Source organism: Pteronotus mesoamericanus, unplaced genomic scaffold (assembly GCF_021234165.1).
Source record: "Pteronotus mesoamericanus isolate MK-2021 breed Mesoamerican mustached bat unplaced genomic scaffold, CSHL_Meso_final contig_411, whole genome shotgun sequence".
Classification (NCBI taxonomy): domain Eukaryota; kingdom Metazoa; phylum Chordata; class Mammalia; order Chiroptera; family Mormoopidae; genus Pteronotus; species Pteronotus mesoamericanus.
Genome location: NW_026555154.1, coordinates 371,897 through 389,270, shown reverse-complemented (window position 1 = coordinate 389,270; position 17,374 = coordinate 371,897). Strand labels below are relative to the sequence as shown.

General features: G+C 43.2%; 1 protein-coding gene across 1 annotated transcript; it reads right to left on the bottom strand.

Moving 5' to 3' along the window:
• Positions 1–5,877: 5,877 nt before the first annotated feature.
• UMOD (uromodulin) lies at positions 5,878–16,699 on the bottom strand. Its single transcript, XM_054577212.1, is given in 11 exon segments — positions 5,878–5,939; positions 7,053–7,094; positions 7,961–8,042; positions 8,541–8,703; positions 9,679–9,924; positions 11,729–11,877; positions 12,794–13,002; positions 14,190–14,297; positions 14,397–14,837; positions 14,870–15,205; positions 16,603–16,699. Coding segments are annotated over 11 exon segments (1,935 nt in total).
• Positions 16,700–17,374: the final 675 nt, after the last annotated feature.

Here is a 17,374-nt window from a genome sequence, read left to right as displayed (position 1 = left end):
ACTTCTGGGCTCTTGTGCTATAGGGAGGAGATCCACACTTATGGTTTAGACCCCACTCTTCTCAGAAGGATCGAAGTAGCCTTTTAAATATCTCTCTGGTGCTGCTGCCCATTGGCACCAAACCCTCCTCCTCAAATCTGTACTGCACTCCTTACCAGTCAGATTGTGGAGAAGCTGATTTTTCTGTCTGTCCGAGGTTGTAAGGCTCCTCTCTCACTATTGTCTAGTTGTTTGTTCCAGGTGATTTCTCCACAATTTAGTTGTAATTCCAGATGGATCCTGGGAGGAGGTCAGTGTGACCTCCATTCACTATGCTATCTTGCTGATCACTCTGTGTTCTTGTTGTTGGGTCCCTTTTATCATTATAAGATATCCATCTTTGTCTCACGTTGTCTTTGTTATCTTGAAATCTGTTTTGTTGTATATAAGTATGGTTACACCTGCTTTTCTATGGATGTTATTTGCTTGGAGAATCATTTTACACCCTTTCACTTTGAGTATAACTTTTTCTTTGCATCTTATATGTGTCTTCTTGAAGGTAGCATTTGGTAGGGTTTTGTTATTTGATCTAATCTGCTACTCACTGCCTCTTTATCGGTGAATTCTGTCCATTTACATTTAAGTTTATAATTATTGTATGAGGATTTCCTATAGCCATTTTATTTTTGTTTTATGGTAGCTTAGTAGCTCCATTGGTCCTTTCCTTTGTTTTTCTGTCTGTTGTTTTTATTCGTGGTATTCCTTACTTTTTTCTTTTATTTCCTCTTTTTTTAAGTTATGTGTCCCAGTTTTGTTGTGTGTGTGTGTTTATCATTAGGCTTATGAAAAAGACAGTTTCATTCATATAGCAATCCTTTTGTTTTGAATGCATCTGATCTCCATCCTCCTTTGCAAATTCAGAACCTCCGCCCTTTTTATGTTTTTGATGTCTCAAATTGTCCCTGTTTATGCTGTGAATTTGTTGATGATCTTACTTGTAGTTCTGCCACCTTTTATCCTTTTTTTTAAGGTAGAAAAACCTCATTAGTATTTTCTTCAATAGAGTTCTGGTGATAAGTTCCCTCCGCTTCTGTATGTCTGGAAAAGTCTTTATGTCTCCTTCATACTTAAAGAATAACTTTGCTGGATATATTATTCTTGGCTTGTAATTTCTTTCAGTAGTTTTAATATTTAGTTCCACTTTCTTCTGGATTGTAGAGTTTTGGCTGAGAAATCTCATGACTATGTAATGGTCTTTCCTTTACAGGTTACTTTCTTCTCTTCCTTAGATGCCTTGAGAATTCTTCGTCATTAATTTTGGATCATTTTAATACAATGATCTTTTTAGAAGGCCTTTTCGGGTTAAGGTAACTAGTTGTTCTGTTTGCTTCTTGGATTCAGGGATCTAGCTCTTTCCACAGTTTTGGGGAACTTATCAACTCTTTGCTTGAATAGGCTCCTTTTTGCTTCTCCTTTTTCTTTTGTTATTTCTACTCATATATTGCTCTTTCTGATGTAGTCAGAGAGTTCTCTTAGAGTTTTTCTTTTTCATTTTTTATGCTCAGGTCTCTCTTTTCTTTCCTCTGCATCATTTCTAGATTTCTGTCTTCACTGTCACTAATCCTTTTCTCCATCTGCTCCGCTCTATCTCCTATGCTTCCTAGTTCATTTTTTATCTCTTTTATTGAGGTTTTTCATCTCCATAATTTCTGTTTGGTTCTTTAAAGTTTCAATCTCTTTGGTAAGTTACTCATTTTATTTATTGATTTGTTTTCTGGGAGTATTAAATTACCTGTATGTACTTTCTTGCATCTCATTGACATTTTCAGAATAGCAATTTTGAATTCTTCGTCATTTATATCACATATTTCCATGTCTTTAAGTTTGCTTTCTGAAGATTTTTAATTTTATTTTGGAGCTGTCTCACTACCTTGGTCATTCATGGTATTTGATAGACTCCTTCTCTGGCTAGGCATCAATGTACTAGTGGCACTTCTCTAGTTAATTTATACAGAGAGGTCTTTCTCTTATTTCCCAGTAGGTGGTACTGAATCATAACTTTTGCTTTAGCTCTGTGAAACCCCAGCACTGTCTCCAGCCAGAAGCTGCCATCAGTGTAGCCAGGATGCATGGCTATGGGGTGGACTCAGAGAACCAGCTAGCTTCTTTGTTGTTTTGTCTTCCTGGTAATGGTTACCTTCGACTTCCACCGGGTCCCCTCTGCACCCCAGCCCTGAGATCTGTCACAGAATGCATTCTTTTCACAGGGAAGAAAGTGATTATGTAATACGAGTTTCTGGTTTTACAGATAATGTGCTCAGCAACCAAACACAAAGGGTGAAGGGAGGTGAGCTCTGGGAGATTAAGGTGTGGCAAGGCTCTGTGACTTTGGTTTTCTGCCCAGCAGCTACAGCCATGCCCCCTATGCTGTGTCTTTCTCAGGTCACTGGGCTCAGCTGCAACTCATACTACTCACTCCTGCAGGAATGCTCCCTGAATCTTTTTCTTCTGCCCAGCTAATGGAAGCACCTGTCATAACTAAATTCCTCCCTTCTCCAGCAGAGGCCCATCATGAGCTCCCAGCTGCTAAGCTGAGTCCGTGACTCATCTGAGCCCTTCTCCTTTCTCTCCTCCCCCTTTTTCTCCCACTTGCCCTCCTTTAGTTTTTTAAAATTTATTTTTATTGAATATATTGGGGTGACATTGGTTAATAAAATTACATAGGTTTCAGGTATATAATTCTAAAATACATCATCTATATATTGCATTTTGTGTTTACCACCCCAAGTAAAGTCTTTCATCACCATTCATCCCCCCTTTACCTTTTTCTATCTCACCCCAACCTCCTTCTGTCAATCACCATACTGTTATCTGTGTTCATAAGCCTTTCTTTTTCTTTTCTTAATCTTTTCACTTTTCTCACCCAGCTTATATGTCTTAATGCACAGATCGCTTAGGCTTGCTTGTGAGTTGGCCAGGAAATCCTTCAAGGGGATATCTCACATCTACATTCCTCTTATGTCTGCATCATCTATCTTAATCAATGGCACCAATGCATTTATAGGCAAGAAGGAAACCTGGTCACCTGGTCACCTAAACTGACAACCTGGCTCCTTCTTTTCTCCCTCAGTATCACATTTTCAATAATTACCAAATCTTGTCACTCATCCTTTCAAATATTTCTTGAGTCTTTCCTTTCTTTTTCACCCCCACTTCATTGAACCCTAATTTAGGTCACCATTATCTCTTACAAAGGTGATTTAACATATGTCTAATAGGTTTCCCTGTTTTCATTCTTATTCTTTTTGATTCGGTTGTGTTCCCTTCAGGCAGATGCCACAGTATCACCCCTTAGCTTAACCCTGCCCCCAGCATTCTGTGCTTCCTGGAACTTGATCCCTGTCCAAAACTCCTACCTTGTCTACAGCTTCTCCTCCACATATCTATGTTCCAATCTATGGATTTTTCCTTACCTCCGAGCCTTTGCATATTTTGTCTGCCTGGATCACTCTACACCAACCTCCTTCTAGTTATCACTTAGGTTCACCTCCTTCAGAGAGCCTTTTCTAAGTTCCACAGGCTTGTTGGTCTGTTCTTCTTTCCTCCTATGCTTCTCTGAACTGATTTCAATCACACTCAGTTACCCACTAATTTATCTGTTTCCTTCTGAAGGCTGTAATAAGATCTTTATGGACAAGGATTGTGTCTTTACATTTTTAACCAGTACCTAGTACTTGTTCAATAAACAAATTGGAAAAAAAAAAAAAAAAGCTCACTTCAGATGTTTTCTTGTGAATAATGCCTCAAATTTAAAACTTAGCACAAGGTTTAGTCAAACCTTGGTGAAAAGCCACAAGATCCTGCCTCAGGGACTTTGCACTTGCTCTTCCCACTGCCTGTAATATTCTTCCTCAGATATTCCCATTGTTTATTCTTTTACTCTCTCAGTCTGGGGTAATAAGACTAAGAGACATTTCTCAACCATCTCATGTAAAATAATGCTCCATCATTTTATTATTCTTAGTTTTTTTAATCCCTCAAAGTGATTATTACTACCTGAAATGTCACATAGTGTTTAAATGCATTCCCCTTTTAAACATAAGCTCCTTATCAGCAAGGGCTTTGTTTTGATTATTTGATGTTTCTTGCTGCCTATAAAAGTCTGGCCTTGAATTTATGCTCAAAATATTTACAAATGTATTTTAAAAAATAAATTTAAAAATAGGTAATAAAAAATCCAACTAGAAAAAAAAGAAAAAAGAAAACCTCAAAAAAATATTTATTAAATATTTAGTTGAATAACTAACTGATAAAAAGCAGAAGGAAAGAAAGAAAAGGAAAAGAAAAGAAACAGAGGGACAAAAAGAATAAATGTCCTTTCTTTTTCCTGGCTCTTGTCTTTGGCCCTTGTTTTTAGTTTTCTTTATGTTCTGTTGTACCTGAGTCCGAGTATAATGTATCTACACCTGGTCCAAACAGACACAACTGATCATGAACTGACTACAAACAGGACTTGTCTCAGTGCCAATGTCCTCCTATGTAAAGCTTTTATGTAAGGGCAGCAGGTTTGAGAATTTGGTGTGTGTTTGGATGTGATAAGAGGTCCCTAACTCAAGATACGCTGTTTCTGCAGGCCCCATGTGCTGATACACATGTGTGGCTTTCCCTGGGATTAGAAGGCTATAATAATGTGTCAAGGCCTTAGTTTTTCCTGGAAAGCCAGAGCTGGAATCCAGGGAAGCAGCTGGTGTTAGGGCAGATATTTCCCAACAGCATCAGCTCTGTTGTTGTTGTTGTTGTTGTTGTTGTTGTTGTTGTTGTTCACTTGGCAAGGAAGTCCAGAGACCACTGTGATGTCTGGGTCTCTTGGACCCAGTAGCCCCTTGGTTTCCACATGTGCCTATAAACGTCTTCCAGGATGTCCCCCTTGCAAATCATTCACTTTTAATGGGAGTAACAAGTCTGCTCTCTGCTACTTCTGCTGTGGGTCTGTAAACAGGTCTACATATTCTGGAACTGGGAGGAAGAAGTACAATGGAGGGAGGGGACTGTTGGGATATGCCAAGTACATCACCTCTAAGGATTGTAAGACTCCTGAAGGCAAGGACTGAATTTGTCTGATTAACCAGTGTTTCACCAGCTCCAAGCACAGTGCCTGGCACATGCTGGGTTCTCAAATAAATGTGTCTAGAAAAGTGAATGAGGCCTGTGAAGGGATCAGTGTTATCCCTATTTCATAAGCAGCAGTTCCCTGCTGTAACCTCTATTTCTGCAATGCCCGGTGTACTTGTTCAAATTCTCCTGCTGCCAGATCTTAAGCTCCAGAAGTGCTGAGAGTGTGTCAGATTTGTTCATGTTGTATTCCCAGAAGCTAGCACATAGTAGGTGGTCAGCAAATATTTCTTAAATAATTAATAAACAGTTGGATGAATAAATGTATAGATGAAGCTCAGAGACATCGTGTACTTTATCTAAAGCCATACAGCAGAACCAGATTTGACCAGACTGTGAACTCCATTAGGCAGGGGTGGAGTCTGGTTTTTCTTACCATGGGATCTTCAGCACCACAAACAATGCCAAATAGAGTAAGCGCTCAATAAATATTTGCTAAATGAATAAATGACTTCACAGGCTGAGCGTTTTAATTATTATTTTGCCACACTCTTTATGGAGAAAGGGGCCTTGTGTACAGACACATCACTAGTCCCATTTTAAGGGAAAACTGCGTTTAAAGACACAGGCTTTTTTTCTTTTTTTTTTTTTTTTTTTTGGTAACAAAGATTAAAAGGAAGAAAATAAGAGCAGGCTGAATGAAGTGTGAGCCCCCTTTCCTCATCACCTCCCCAGGCAGCAGGACATGACTTGGTAGCCACAGAGCATAGGGTTTTCAGCTTCCCATCACTGAGACATCAGGGTCAAGGCAGCCAACAGAAGCAGAGGTAGCCCGACCTTCAGGAGACCTGAAATGAAAGTGATTTCAGGGTCACTGATGCACCTTTGTGGAAAACTGATTTAAGATGCCTCTTCTATGATGGCCATTTGGGAAAAGATACCCTGTATGGGTCAACCAGTTAGAAAAGGAAACTTTATCTGTCCCATGAACTGATTAGAAAAAGGTACCACTCTGGGAGGAAAAATAAAAAACCGTACCCTCCCAGGAGGATCAATTTGAAGAAGACAACCTTTCCTCTGATCCTAGGCTTGGTACCCCATCAAAGAGCACTCTTGTGTAGTATGCAACCTACTCCACCATCCTTGATGACCCTGGGATATTCACAGAGGACAGGTCTCTCTAGACCACCCTGACTTTCCAACTCCAATAGCTCACAGGTACTGGGTTAAACTAACTCAGGTCAAACACTAGCCTGTATAACTACTTCTTTGGATCTAGATGCTAGGAACCAGAAGGGCAATGGTAACATGGACTCACTTTCCATCCAGATCATCAGACAACTCATTGGCCATAAAAATCAAGGTCCATAAAAATGTCACCAGTCCCTGGTCTTTGTGGCCAGAGGAGAGAGAAGCAGAGAAACTGGTTTCCTTATTTGTCTGTTGCGCTCATCCCAGAACTAGGAATGGTGCTTAGTGTGTAGTAGTACTCAACACATACCCCTCATTTGTTAAATGATTCCTAAAGAATGTGTTAGAGGTGAGCCATGGAATTTCCCTGAGGTGCAGATCTAGAATGTGTTTATGCCTATTGTGAACAGATCAGCACAAGTGTGTGTATGTCTGTACATGAATACATGCAACTCCAGCTGTCTGTGCATCTGAATGTGCAAATATGAAAGCATGCATGAGACATTATGTGTGTGCACAAACATGTCTGGATGATGTATGTCCTTGTATGACTGTGTATGCATGTGTCATGTGCATATATGCATTATTGTGGGACAGCACAGGTATATGTGCATATGTGCAGCTTCAAGTCCAGGCACTTCCACAGATATAGTTGCTTCTTCAGAGCTGAGGCCCAGCAGACTGGCACTCCAGCCCACTCTGGACCCACAGATAAAAGCCCTGGAAAAAGGTTCTGGTGCAGGCCCTTTTCAAAGAGGACATAAACTTACCCACGCTGATGGAAGCAGCCCTGGAGACTGTGGCCTTGGCACCTGGACAGAAAAAAGAAGGATCAGTGCAAAGAAAGGCATGTGGTGGGCAAGAAGCCTGGGAGATGTTCCATTCAATTTTCTCTTCTCTTGGCAGCCAACATGATCTTTTTGAAACCCCAGTCTGATCATGTCCCTTTAACCTTTCAGGGGTCCCAAGTTACTTTCAGGAGAAAGGTCCAAAATCTTAGCAAGAACTACAAGGCTCCTCATGATCTGGGTCCCCTGCCTCAGCTCACCCCTCCCTCCTCCTCCTTCTGGCCTGCATGGCCTTCTCTCAAGCCCTCAAGCAGAATGGAACTCCCACCACAGGCCCTTTGCCCATTCTGTACCCCCTGCCAGGGATTCCCTCCCTCTCTCCCCTCTCCATGACTTCCTCAATTAGTTAATTCCTCTTCAATTTCCAAAGCTCATCTCTATTCTTCTCCAATACTTTAGAGTTGTTCTGGTTCCCTTATTGTAAGAGCTCAAAATTCTGAATATATTTTTTGATGGCACTTAATACAATTGCAGATCTATATTTATTGCTATCTATCATCTAACTATCTATCTATCATCTGTCTGTCTACCTACCTACCTACCTACCTACCTACCACCTACCTACCTATGGTTATGGCCCATATGCTCCATGTAATCTGGGCCTATATATATGTTTGCTGGCACACAGTAGGCACAAGAACATGTACAATGAATCAATGAATGAGAACTGGTAATAAAAAGGCAGGGTGTAGTTCACCTTGCCTCAGAGAATCCACTTGCTCCAGCTCTCCAGATTCCGACAAAACCCCAAGCACTAGGTTCTGTCTTCCCTCCCTATCTCTGGAGAATGTTTACTGCCAGAAATGCAGGGGTGGGAGTGACCCTCTTACCTTTCCGCGTGATGGGACCCAAGTTCAGGATATGGGTTTGGTCTATGATGCCCCCACTGTGGAACTTGGTCCTCGAGCAGGTCTGCAGGGACAGAGCAAAAATAAAATTCTTCTGTGAATGTGTCTTGCCAAGAGAAGGGGGTTGCACACCTCAGAGAGCATCTTCCTTCCTCAGGCTGGATCATGAAGGTGGGGTGGGTGAGGAAGTAGTCATCAGGATACCTGGGTTCATGCCCATCTCTACCATTTGTTATATGTATGACCTTAGGAAAGTCACTTAAGTTCTGTGAGTCTCTCTGCCCTCTGGAAAAAGTGACTAGCAAAATACTGACCTCACATGAATAAGGTGCCTGTGGTGTTTTAACATGTCAGGTTCTGTTTTACGACAGGCTTGCAGATAAGCCAGAGCATGTACCAGCCTGTCATCTTAAGTCCTCTACCAACCACATCTTATTGCTCAGAGAAACAAAGAACAAATGTTTACCTATTTTTTTAGACTTTGTGGCCACATGTCTTTGGTTTGGAAGATGGGAGAGGGGTGGGGTACAGCTAGGAGGCTGAGAGAATGGAGGCAACTCACAGGTTTGCACTGTTCATTCATGATGTCACAGAGATACACTTCACAGTGCAGGTAGACCAGGTCGTGATTTCCCACAAAATGAAACATCTGGACAGAGAATTGACCCTGAGGGGACTCCCCATTCTCCAACACTTGGATGGTTGAGTCTGCAGTACGTAGACATCTGAGATAGTTATGGCAGATAACATGGTTGATTAAGCAAACATTCTGGGGCCTGACTTCCTTGATTTAATCTTCCTCTACCACCTATGACCTTGGACAACTTAATTAATCTCTCTATGTCCCATTTCCCCATTTGTAAACAGGAAGTAATAATTGTAACCCATATCATAAGATAGTTGTGAGGGTTAAGTGAGTTCATTTTCCAAAGTGCTACTCCAGTATGTGGCACAGTAGGAGCAACATATTTATGATGCTAAAATAAAAATGTTATTGGCATCGAGTTGAAACTATCCTAAAGTTAGCCCATTTTGATTTTCCAGGAAACAGCATTCAGGAATCATTAGTTATATTTATTTGCTGTCTACTATGTACCTGGTATTAATTATAACCGCAACTTCTGAATCCTGAAGGTCACTAACCAAACTGGAGTGTGTGCCCATTTGTATGCATGCACAATTGCACCAAAAGACACAAACAGAAACTGAAGACTGCACATGCAGAGAATCCTCAGTGTGTTGGACTGCATTGGGATGTATGGGCAGGCAAATTCAGTAGCCCTCCCCATCCCACCCACAATTCAGCACTGGTTCCAAAGGTCCAAATTCCACTTGGCAAAATAAAAGCCCTGTGGTTAAGGGCATTCATCTCCTGAAAGCCACAGTTTGTGGCATCCAGCATGGCTCTTGGTAGCCGAAATGCACTCAACCTGAGCGGGGCTTCCAAATGTAGGTAGCCATTCTCATTGTCTCTCCAGCTGATCTCCTCATTACTCATCCTATGACATTCTGACGCATCACCTAGATTAGTGGTTTTCAACCTAGCTCCCACACATGATCAGGCAGAAAAACACAGGCATGCCCAGCCTTTCTTCCTGCTTCATTTTCAAAACTTTCCAAGCTTTCCACATGTGCAGCCAGCTCCTCTTCTAAATCAATTGTGAATAAAAATACCCTTGAATTTCATCAATGGTCCTTACCTGTCCTGGATAATAAAGTACTTCAAAGGGTCTGTGGCGTTGCCGCTAGGTGTGGCATAGCAATTGGTCATCAGCAGTGCAAAGCAGGACAAATCACCCCCATCCAGTGTGGTGCCCACGTAGAGAAAGGCTTTGGTGGACAGAGTCACAGAGGAACCTTGGTAGGGCTGAGTGTAAGAAGAACTCTGGAAGAGCGCCATTTGCACGGTGAACATGCCCGTCCCACCCATGCTGATGTTAAGGGTACTGAAGGGAGAGAAGAGCTGGTAAGGGAACCAGAGCTGAGAAAAGCAACAGATGGGCTACCTTCTCTAATATGGTTGCTGGGCAGTCCCTGGTAGTTCTTTGCATTTTTATCCAGCAGTAGGAAAGAACCCATGAACCATTGTTTTGTAAACTGCAGTTTGTACAAATGGCCACCCTGGGATCTTGTTGAGATGCAGATTCTGGTTTGGTAGGTCTAGGGCAGAGGGGCTCATGGTCCTGCATTTGTAACAAGATCCCAGGTAAGGCTGATGCTTCTGGTCCACAGACCACATTTTTGTAACATGTCCACCCCTACACTTGGTAACCTTTGCCTTCAAGATGTGCAGCAAATAAATTCTCAAGGGAATCACCTAGATTTCTTCTTTGACTTCAACCTGGAAGTTTAAAAAGATGGGCTATGAGTCTTATTGGCCTAAATCAGAGTTCTGGCTTACCTACAGCAGAATATTAGGGGAGGAATTAAATGGGTTATTTTTAACCCCATTGAAAACAGCCACACTCATATAGACTTCATGGGATAATCCCACAAAAGACCTGGTAAGGCTGATGCTCCAAGAAATAAAGCATATGAGAAATACTCAGTAATGTGAAAGTCCATTTCACAGGTGAGAACTGGGTTTTAGGTTTAGACCCAAAGTTGGACTGAGACAAGATTTCCAGCTCAGACAAGAGAGAGATTTGTCTAGTAGGCATAGGTTGCTCCCTGTTGCCTACTAGATCTGGGACATGGCCACATTGTTCCAGGGCACTGCTTATACAGGTGATGCTTCAGCCAAGAGAGACTTTTTCCCCCAGGTCAGGCTTGTCCCTCATCAGGACCCAGTACCCTTCCCAAAGTATGGTTGGTCCAGAGAACATATAACCACAGTCAAGCTTCACAGTGAAGGTCATGGTAGGGTGGGGTTTGGGGCTTGATAGCATGAGTTTGAATTCCAGCTCTGCTACTTACTAGTCTCTGCAACTTTGGGCAAGTTAGTCAACTTTCTCTGAGCTTCCATATTCATACATGCACAATAGGAATAATAATCATACCTATACCTCCTAGGGTACTCTAAGAGTCCAATGAGATTTGTCATGTGCAGCATTGAACACAATACCTGACATAGAGTGAACTCCCAGGAAATGCTTATTGTAAGTATATTTTTTCTACTTCAGCATTATTTTCCTGTGATTCATCCTATTCAGAGATTTTTAATTTTATTAGTCAATAGAGCTTTACTATTTTTAAACAATAAAACTTCATATGGAACCCAATTTGGGTGAAACTTATGTGGTTCACCCTACAGGCTCCCCAAGGCTCTCTTAAAGACTCTCGAGCTCCAAGAAGCATAATTCATAAATCCCTCTTTAATCAAATTCCTATTATTTACAGAGAAAAAAATAAACCAAGGTTCTAATGTAGAATATGATTTCACAGTCTGAGAGTCTCCCCTTCTTCCCTCTGGTCCAACCACCCTGTTCTTTGGATAAGCCACAGACCTTAATATTTGATACACATCTACAGAACACTATTGTGCTTTGAAGAAACTCAGTACAGTATTACTAAACTCATTTCATGGATAAAAAGACATCTGTAATATGACTATCAACTTTCCAAAGCCACCTGGACTTGAATCTGAGCTCCAGGATTCCTAGGTGGGCTCCTCCACTGGACAACACTGCCTCTCAGTTTCCCCACCCAGTTCCCTATAGAAGGCAATTGACAGGGAAGCTGAGGGCTTGGTGGTTAAAGGATTGTGGGGTGCAATTGGCCAGGGTCACTGGAGACTCTTTCTGGCCATACCTGACCATTGGCTGCAGGGAAGACTTTAGGCTGACTTTCATGTCCAGGGGGTAGGAGCACCCAAAGTTGATGTTGATGTTGACATCACGGATGATGATCTCATTTGCGAGGTAGAGGGTGTTGCTGTACATGGCATGGGTTTCATTCTTCTGCATTGTGGAAAAGGTGGGAGGAAATGTGAGAAAGAGCACGAGAACTGGAATAGGACTCTAAACCAAAGAGTTTTTTTCTATCCACCTATGACTTGCCCTCCCAGCTTCCATGACCAAAAGTTATCACAGCAACCTTTTATGAGCACATGTGTGTGAGGGCCTGGGCTCCTCCATCATGTATTAGACCTTTCCATGACCCTACCTCCCTGCCTTGTGCTGAGGAGCCAAGAATTCACAGAAACTGAGTAACTGAGTAACTCGCCCATAGCACATGGGCTCTATAAGCCCAAGCTCTTCCTCATATGCCATGCTTCCTCTCTCAAACACAAAAAAGACTGAAAACCATGTGCCTAGTCATTATTAATGGTATAATTTCAAGTTAGTTAATTTTTTTCTTCCATATTTTGCCTTCTTTCCTTTTCTTCTAAGAGGATGGAGGAAGTGGGGAGGGAACACTGCTCCACTCAGACACTGAGTTCTGAGTCTGTATGCGGAGGCCTCTGTCTTGATTCTCCTGACAACAGTGATGTTGATCCTGCCTCCCAGGACCTCCAGGGACAAACAGATATACTTCTGAACCCAGGGCTGATACTGACTGGCTGAGAATAATCACTGCCCTGGTTAGGCTTACTCTCCCCACCTGTAAATATGGGGAATTATCACCATGTATCACCCTCTTAATTTGAAGCTGCCTTTTGAGCACTATGTGCCAGCCACCACCCCAATCACTTCACACACATTGACTCATTTTACCCTCTTAACAATCAAAATTAATATTTCTCCATTTACAGCTGATGAAACTGAGGCACAGCCAGGTAAATAACTCACTCAAGCTCATACAACTAGTAAGTGTTAGAGCAAGGGCTTGAACCAGACAGTGCTCCAAACCTGTCCCTCACAGGCCAGGACTTACTGTCATCACTGTCCCACAGGGGCCATCCCTGGCTGGGGTCACCACAGACATCCAGACTCGGTCACCCCTTTCAAGGAAGCCTGAGCACTGGTGGTCACATAAGTACATGAAGACCTTTTCAAAGTGCAAGCTTTTCAGCTGGCACTTGCTCAGAGACAATTTGATGTCATTGGCCCTGCACTCCAGCCTGTGTTCCAGGAGAGAGAGATCTGAAATGACTGAAAAAAGACTGAATCAAAAAAGACTGAAATGGACGGGGAAGGCAGGGTTAGAGATCTGTGACCACAATTCTGGAGTCCAGCACATCCCCAGGACCCAGGCACAGCTGGGTGATCTAGCCACCAGCTGGAGTGATCAGAGCAATCTCGGTTTGATTTTGCTGTGGTCTCATCTTCAGAGTGATGGAGGCTCGAGATTAGATTCTGATATCACTGTATTGATACCATATTACTTTAAGTGTGGAGTACATACAAAAATAGAGTGATTTGGGGGTCCTCCACTGTCCCCCCATTAAAAACATGGAATCCCAGTAAAACAAAACAACACACTAAAGTAGCTCATGTGTTAATTGCAATATTTTTTTGGAAGAATAAACATTGTCAAAATGTTCATACTACCCAAAGTAATCTATAGCTGCAATGCAATGCTTATTAAAATACCAATGACATATTTTCACAGATATAGAACAAACATTTCAATTACAATTTCTCTCCATTCTTTCCACATCAAGGAGACTAGCTGCTAATGTGTTTAATGCTGTAAAAGTGTTAATTTTCCTTTTACAATAACAGAGCACAGATCTCAGGCGAAGTGTCTGTCGTATACAATGACATTTGGGTGGATTTAAAAAAAGACTCTTTAGAAATATTTAATCAATGTAAAGAAAAACAAGTGAACAATAAAAATCACAGTATAAGTAGTTTTGGGATAAAGCAAAATTGTAAAGTTGGTATATAGATATGACTAAAATTATGACTGAAGTTTGGGGACTACTATGTACTTTAATCATTGTATATATAGGGAGGAGGCTTGGAGATGGCCAGGTCCTGTTTACTACCTCAGCTGGTCCGTGGAGGGCTGGACTCAAGAAACCACAGACTGGTCACCAGTCCTGGGTCCCTGTGCTGCAGGAATATGGCTCAGATAGCCTTTGGTCAACAGGTGATATTGGGAGTCTTAGAAAGAAGGCTAGGGGTGAAGTGAAGCTCTGGGAGTTTGTGGTCAGCCAAAGGGGAGACTCTGGACCCAGTTTCTTGCTGATTTGAATACATATTACTGAATTGACACTTGTGTATCTCCTAGGTTATCCCCACACACCTCAGCTCACACACAGGAATGTGTCCCTCCCCCAGTGGCTGACATTTCTCAACACCTTCCCCCTTTCCAGTGGCCTCACCGGTGCCATTAAAGTGATGTTTGCACTGACAACGCCATCTGCCATTATCTGATATGCAGTCCTCCTCTATACTGCACTCCTCACACGTCCCCTCCACGGATCCGGGATCTGCAGGATCACAGGCACAACGTTAGCAAGGATGTACCCCAGTAGCCCTCAGTGTCCCTGGGAAGCCCAAATTGGAGCTGGAGGGTGCAGTCAGCTTACCTGTGCAGTACGCTAGATGGCACTGTGGGGGCGCGGTCAGGTTGCAGACTTAGCAGCCGCCGGCACAGGCCTTCACGTGGACGGGCGCGTCCCATAGGCAGCAGTCGCCACTCCAGTGAGCGCAGGCCCTGCGACTCAAGATACCCTCGTAGCTGGACGGGTGAGTGCCGTTGAGCCACATGAGGGCGGCCGTGTTGCAGTGCTGTACTGGCACGCAGGTCTCAGACAGGTGCCCGCCCCCCTGCCCCACGAAGCGGTACCAGCCATGCAAGTTCCTGTCGCAGATGTAGCCCGCCCCATGATAGGCGCTGCGCCAGTACTGGTCCAAAGCGCGGTGCACCCGGCAAGGATCAGAGCACACGAGCGCCTCGCCCTGGGCCACGTAGTCTAGCCCTGGCCCTCAGGAACCTGGGGAGCACTCGCAGCTCCGCCCGTCCCGCCCCGCCCCGCCGCCCCCCCCCCCCCCCCCCGCCGGTAGCCTTCGGGGCACACGCACGAGTAGTTGCCGCGGCTGTTGACACAAGTGGCCAGGGCGTGGCAGCCGCTGAGCCCAGGCTCCGCACACTCATCCACGTCGGTGCAGCCGAGCCCTGGAGTCAGTTGGAAGCCCTGGGCACAAACGCACATGTAGGAGCCCGGCATGTTCACGCAGCTGCTGTCGACAGAGCAGTCGTGGGCGTCAGGGGTGGCACATTCATCTAGGTCCACGCAGTGGAGGCCGTCGCCAGTGAAGCCCGCCTGGCAGGAGCACGTCGTGGCAGCCCAGTCTTCTATGCAGGTAGCGTTGCTGTGACATTCAGAGCAGCTTACTGCAGACAGAAGAGTGGGAGCAACTGGGCCAGCTGTCTCCCAGATTCTCCTGCTTCCTGGAGGGTACCCGTATTTTTTAACACTTAGTCCCAAGAAGACCCCCCCCAAAACAAATAAACAAAACCCCTGTAATGATGTCTGCACATAAGCTGCAAGCTGTGTCTTAAGATATCTACTTTCCAGCGTTCCTTCCGGAATAATGCAGAGCTCTTGACACTTCCTTAGGATTTAAGTGACTGATGCCCCTTTGCCCACTTTTGCACATTTTATGCCTTTTAGCCCAGTCTCCTTCCATTCCTGGTAAATCTTCATTAAGACTACGTTCCATGTTGCCTCCTTTCTGAAGAGATCCCCCAACTTTACTTGGCAGTGGCTGTCACACTTTGTGTTTCTCTATGACAATAATAAAAGTAAAAAATAATGAGCTGTTGTTTATTAAACTCTTACTAAATGCTAGACACTGGTATTTGCACTTTTCGTTCATTATGCATTGAATTCTCCTCCAATGGCTTGTGAGATCACTTTTATACTTACCCTTCTTTTAACGACGAGGAAATCTACATTCAAAAGCCTTAGGCCACTTGTTGGTAAGTAGCAGAGCCAGGACACACCCAGGTGGCAGAGCCACAGAGTTTGTGTGCTCTTAACTATGACATCATAGTGGTATTTACTGTGCTCAAACTGCCCCAGCTCCCAGGAGGCTCCCAAATCCCTTCTCCAGGGATAGACTGAAAACAGAGTGAGGGCAATCCTCAACCTGATGGAATGACCTCATAAGTAAAAGACAAGGTACTTGGGAACCACCTGGGTATGTTCAAATCTCTTGTCCTGACCTTTCAGTAAAGTGCCAGGGGCTTTAGCGGTGTACTAGACTCTTGCTTCTCCATGTGTAGTCCAATGACCACAGCATCAGCATCACCTGGGAGCTTACAAAGAGGCTCAGTTCCTACTATTCCTGGGTAAATTCTGTGTACATTAAAGGGTAAAAAAAAAAAATGCATTTATCATTAAGATTCTCGGTAACATAACCAAAGCTAATAAAATGTCAATATATAATCACATATTTTTAATAGTTATAGTATACAATTGGCCTACAACTTCTCCCTAATGTTACTAAAGCCCCTTCAAATATTTCTACAAATAATTTTTTAATCTAAGTGAGGGTAATAGTTATTACTAATGGTTTAACACCTCAGTACAGGTTTAAAGCCTGAGTGTGTTGGTTTTGATGAAAATCGCAAGTTATAATAAATCTATTTTTTTAAAAGGCATAAAAAATGCATTTAGAATAAAGGTTATGCAAATCCCAAATGTGACAGGAGATGGAGGGAGCCTCTTCTGCTGAGGGTGGCATTGCTCTCCACACAACAAGCACACAAGCATGCATCTCTCTTACTTGCTTCTGAGGTGTCAATGGCTGCAGTTATGGAGACCACCCAGGAGATCACCACCATTATCATCTGCATTGAAGTCAGAGCAAAAAGCTGCCCCATCTTTTCTGGTCTTTCTTCACAGCTACTTCTAGTTAAGATGAGACTTGCCCAAAGGCAAGGACACGTCAACCCCTTTGGGTTTCCTTCCCTGGTTCCTGAAGTCCTGTGAACAGAGATGGATGAGATAAATGCATGCTCCGACTGCTCCCCCAGAGCCAGCGAATGATTTAGTTGTGCACTGCACAATTCCAAGAGATGTCAGGTATTTGAGCCACAAAAATTGTGCAGTGCTGTAGCCCTTGTTTTAGTGTGGTTTTCCCCTCTGTGGCCCCAGTCTCACTCTTACCTACTTCCCAGCCTTGGCTACCTCGGTCTTGGTGCATTTAAAAAAACTGAGTGTCTCCTTCTGAATTCATCACATTACTGGAGGTAGCCTTTGGTTTTTAACATTCAACTCCTGAGAAACTTTCAAGATGCCCAGATCCATTTATTCATTCAACAAACATTTATTGAGTCACTACTATATCAAACACACCAAGAAAAACAGTGCACAGAATCAATGTCCCCAATCTCAAGCAACTCACATATTCTAAAGAAGTGGCTTAATGTAAGATGTGATTAATCTTCAGAATCATTTTAATGTTTTCAGGGTGCTCCCTTATGTAATCCTAATGGGTAATACTATTACTGTAATTTTTACAGCAGCAAAATTGAATAGCATGGTGGTTATAAATG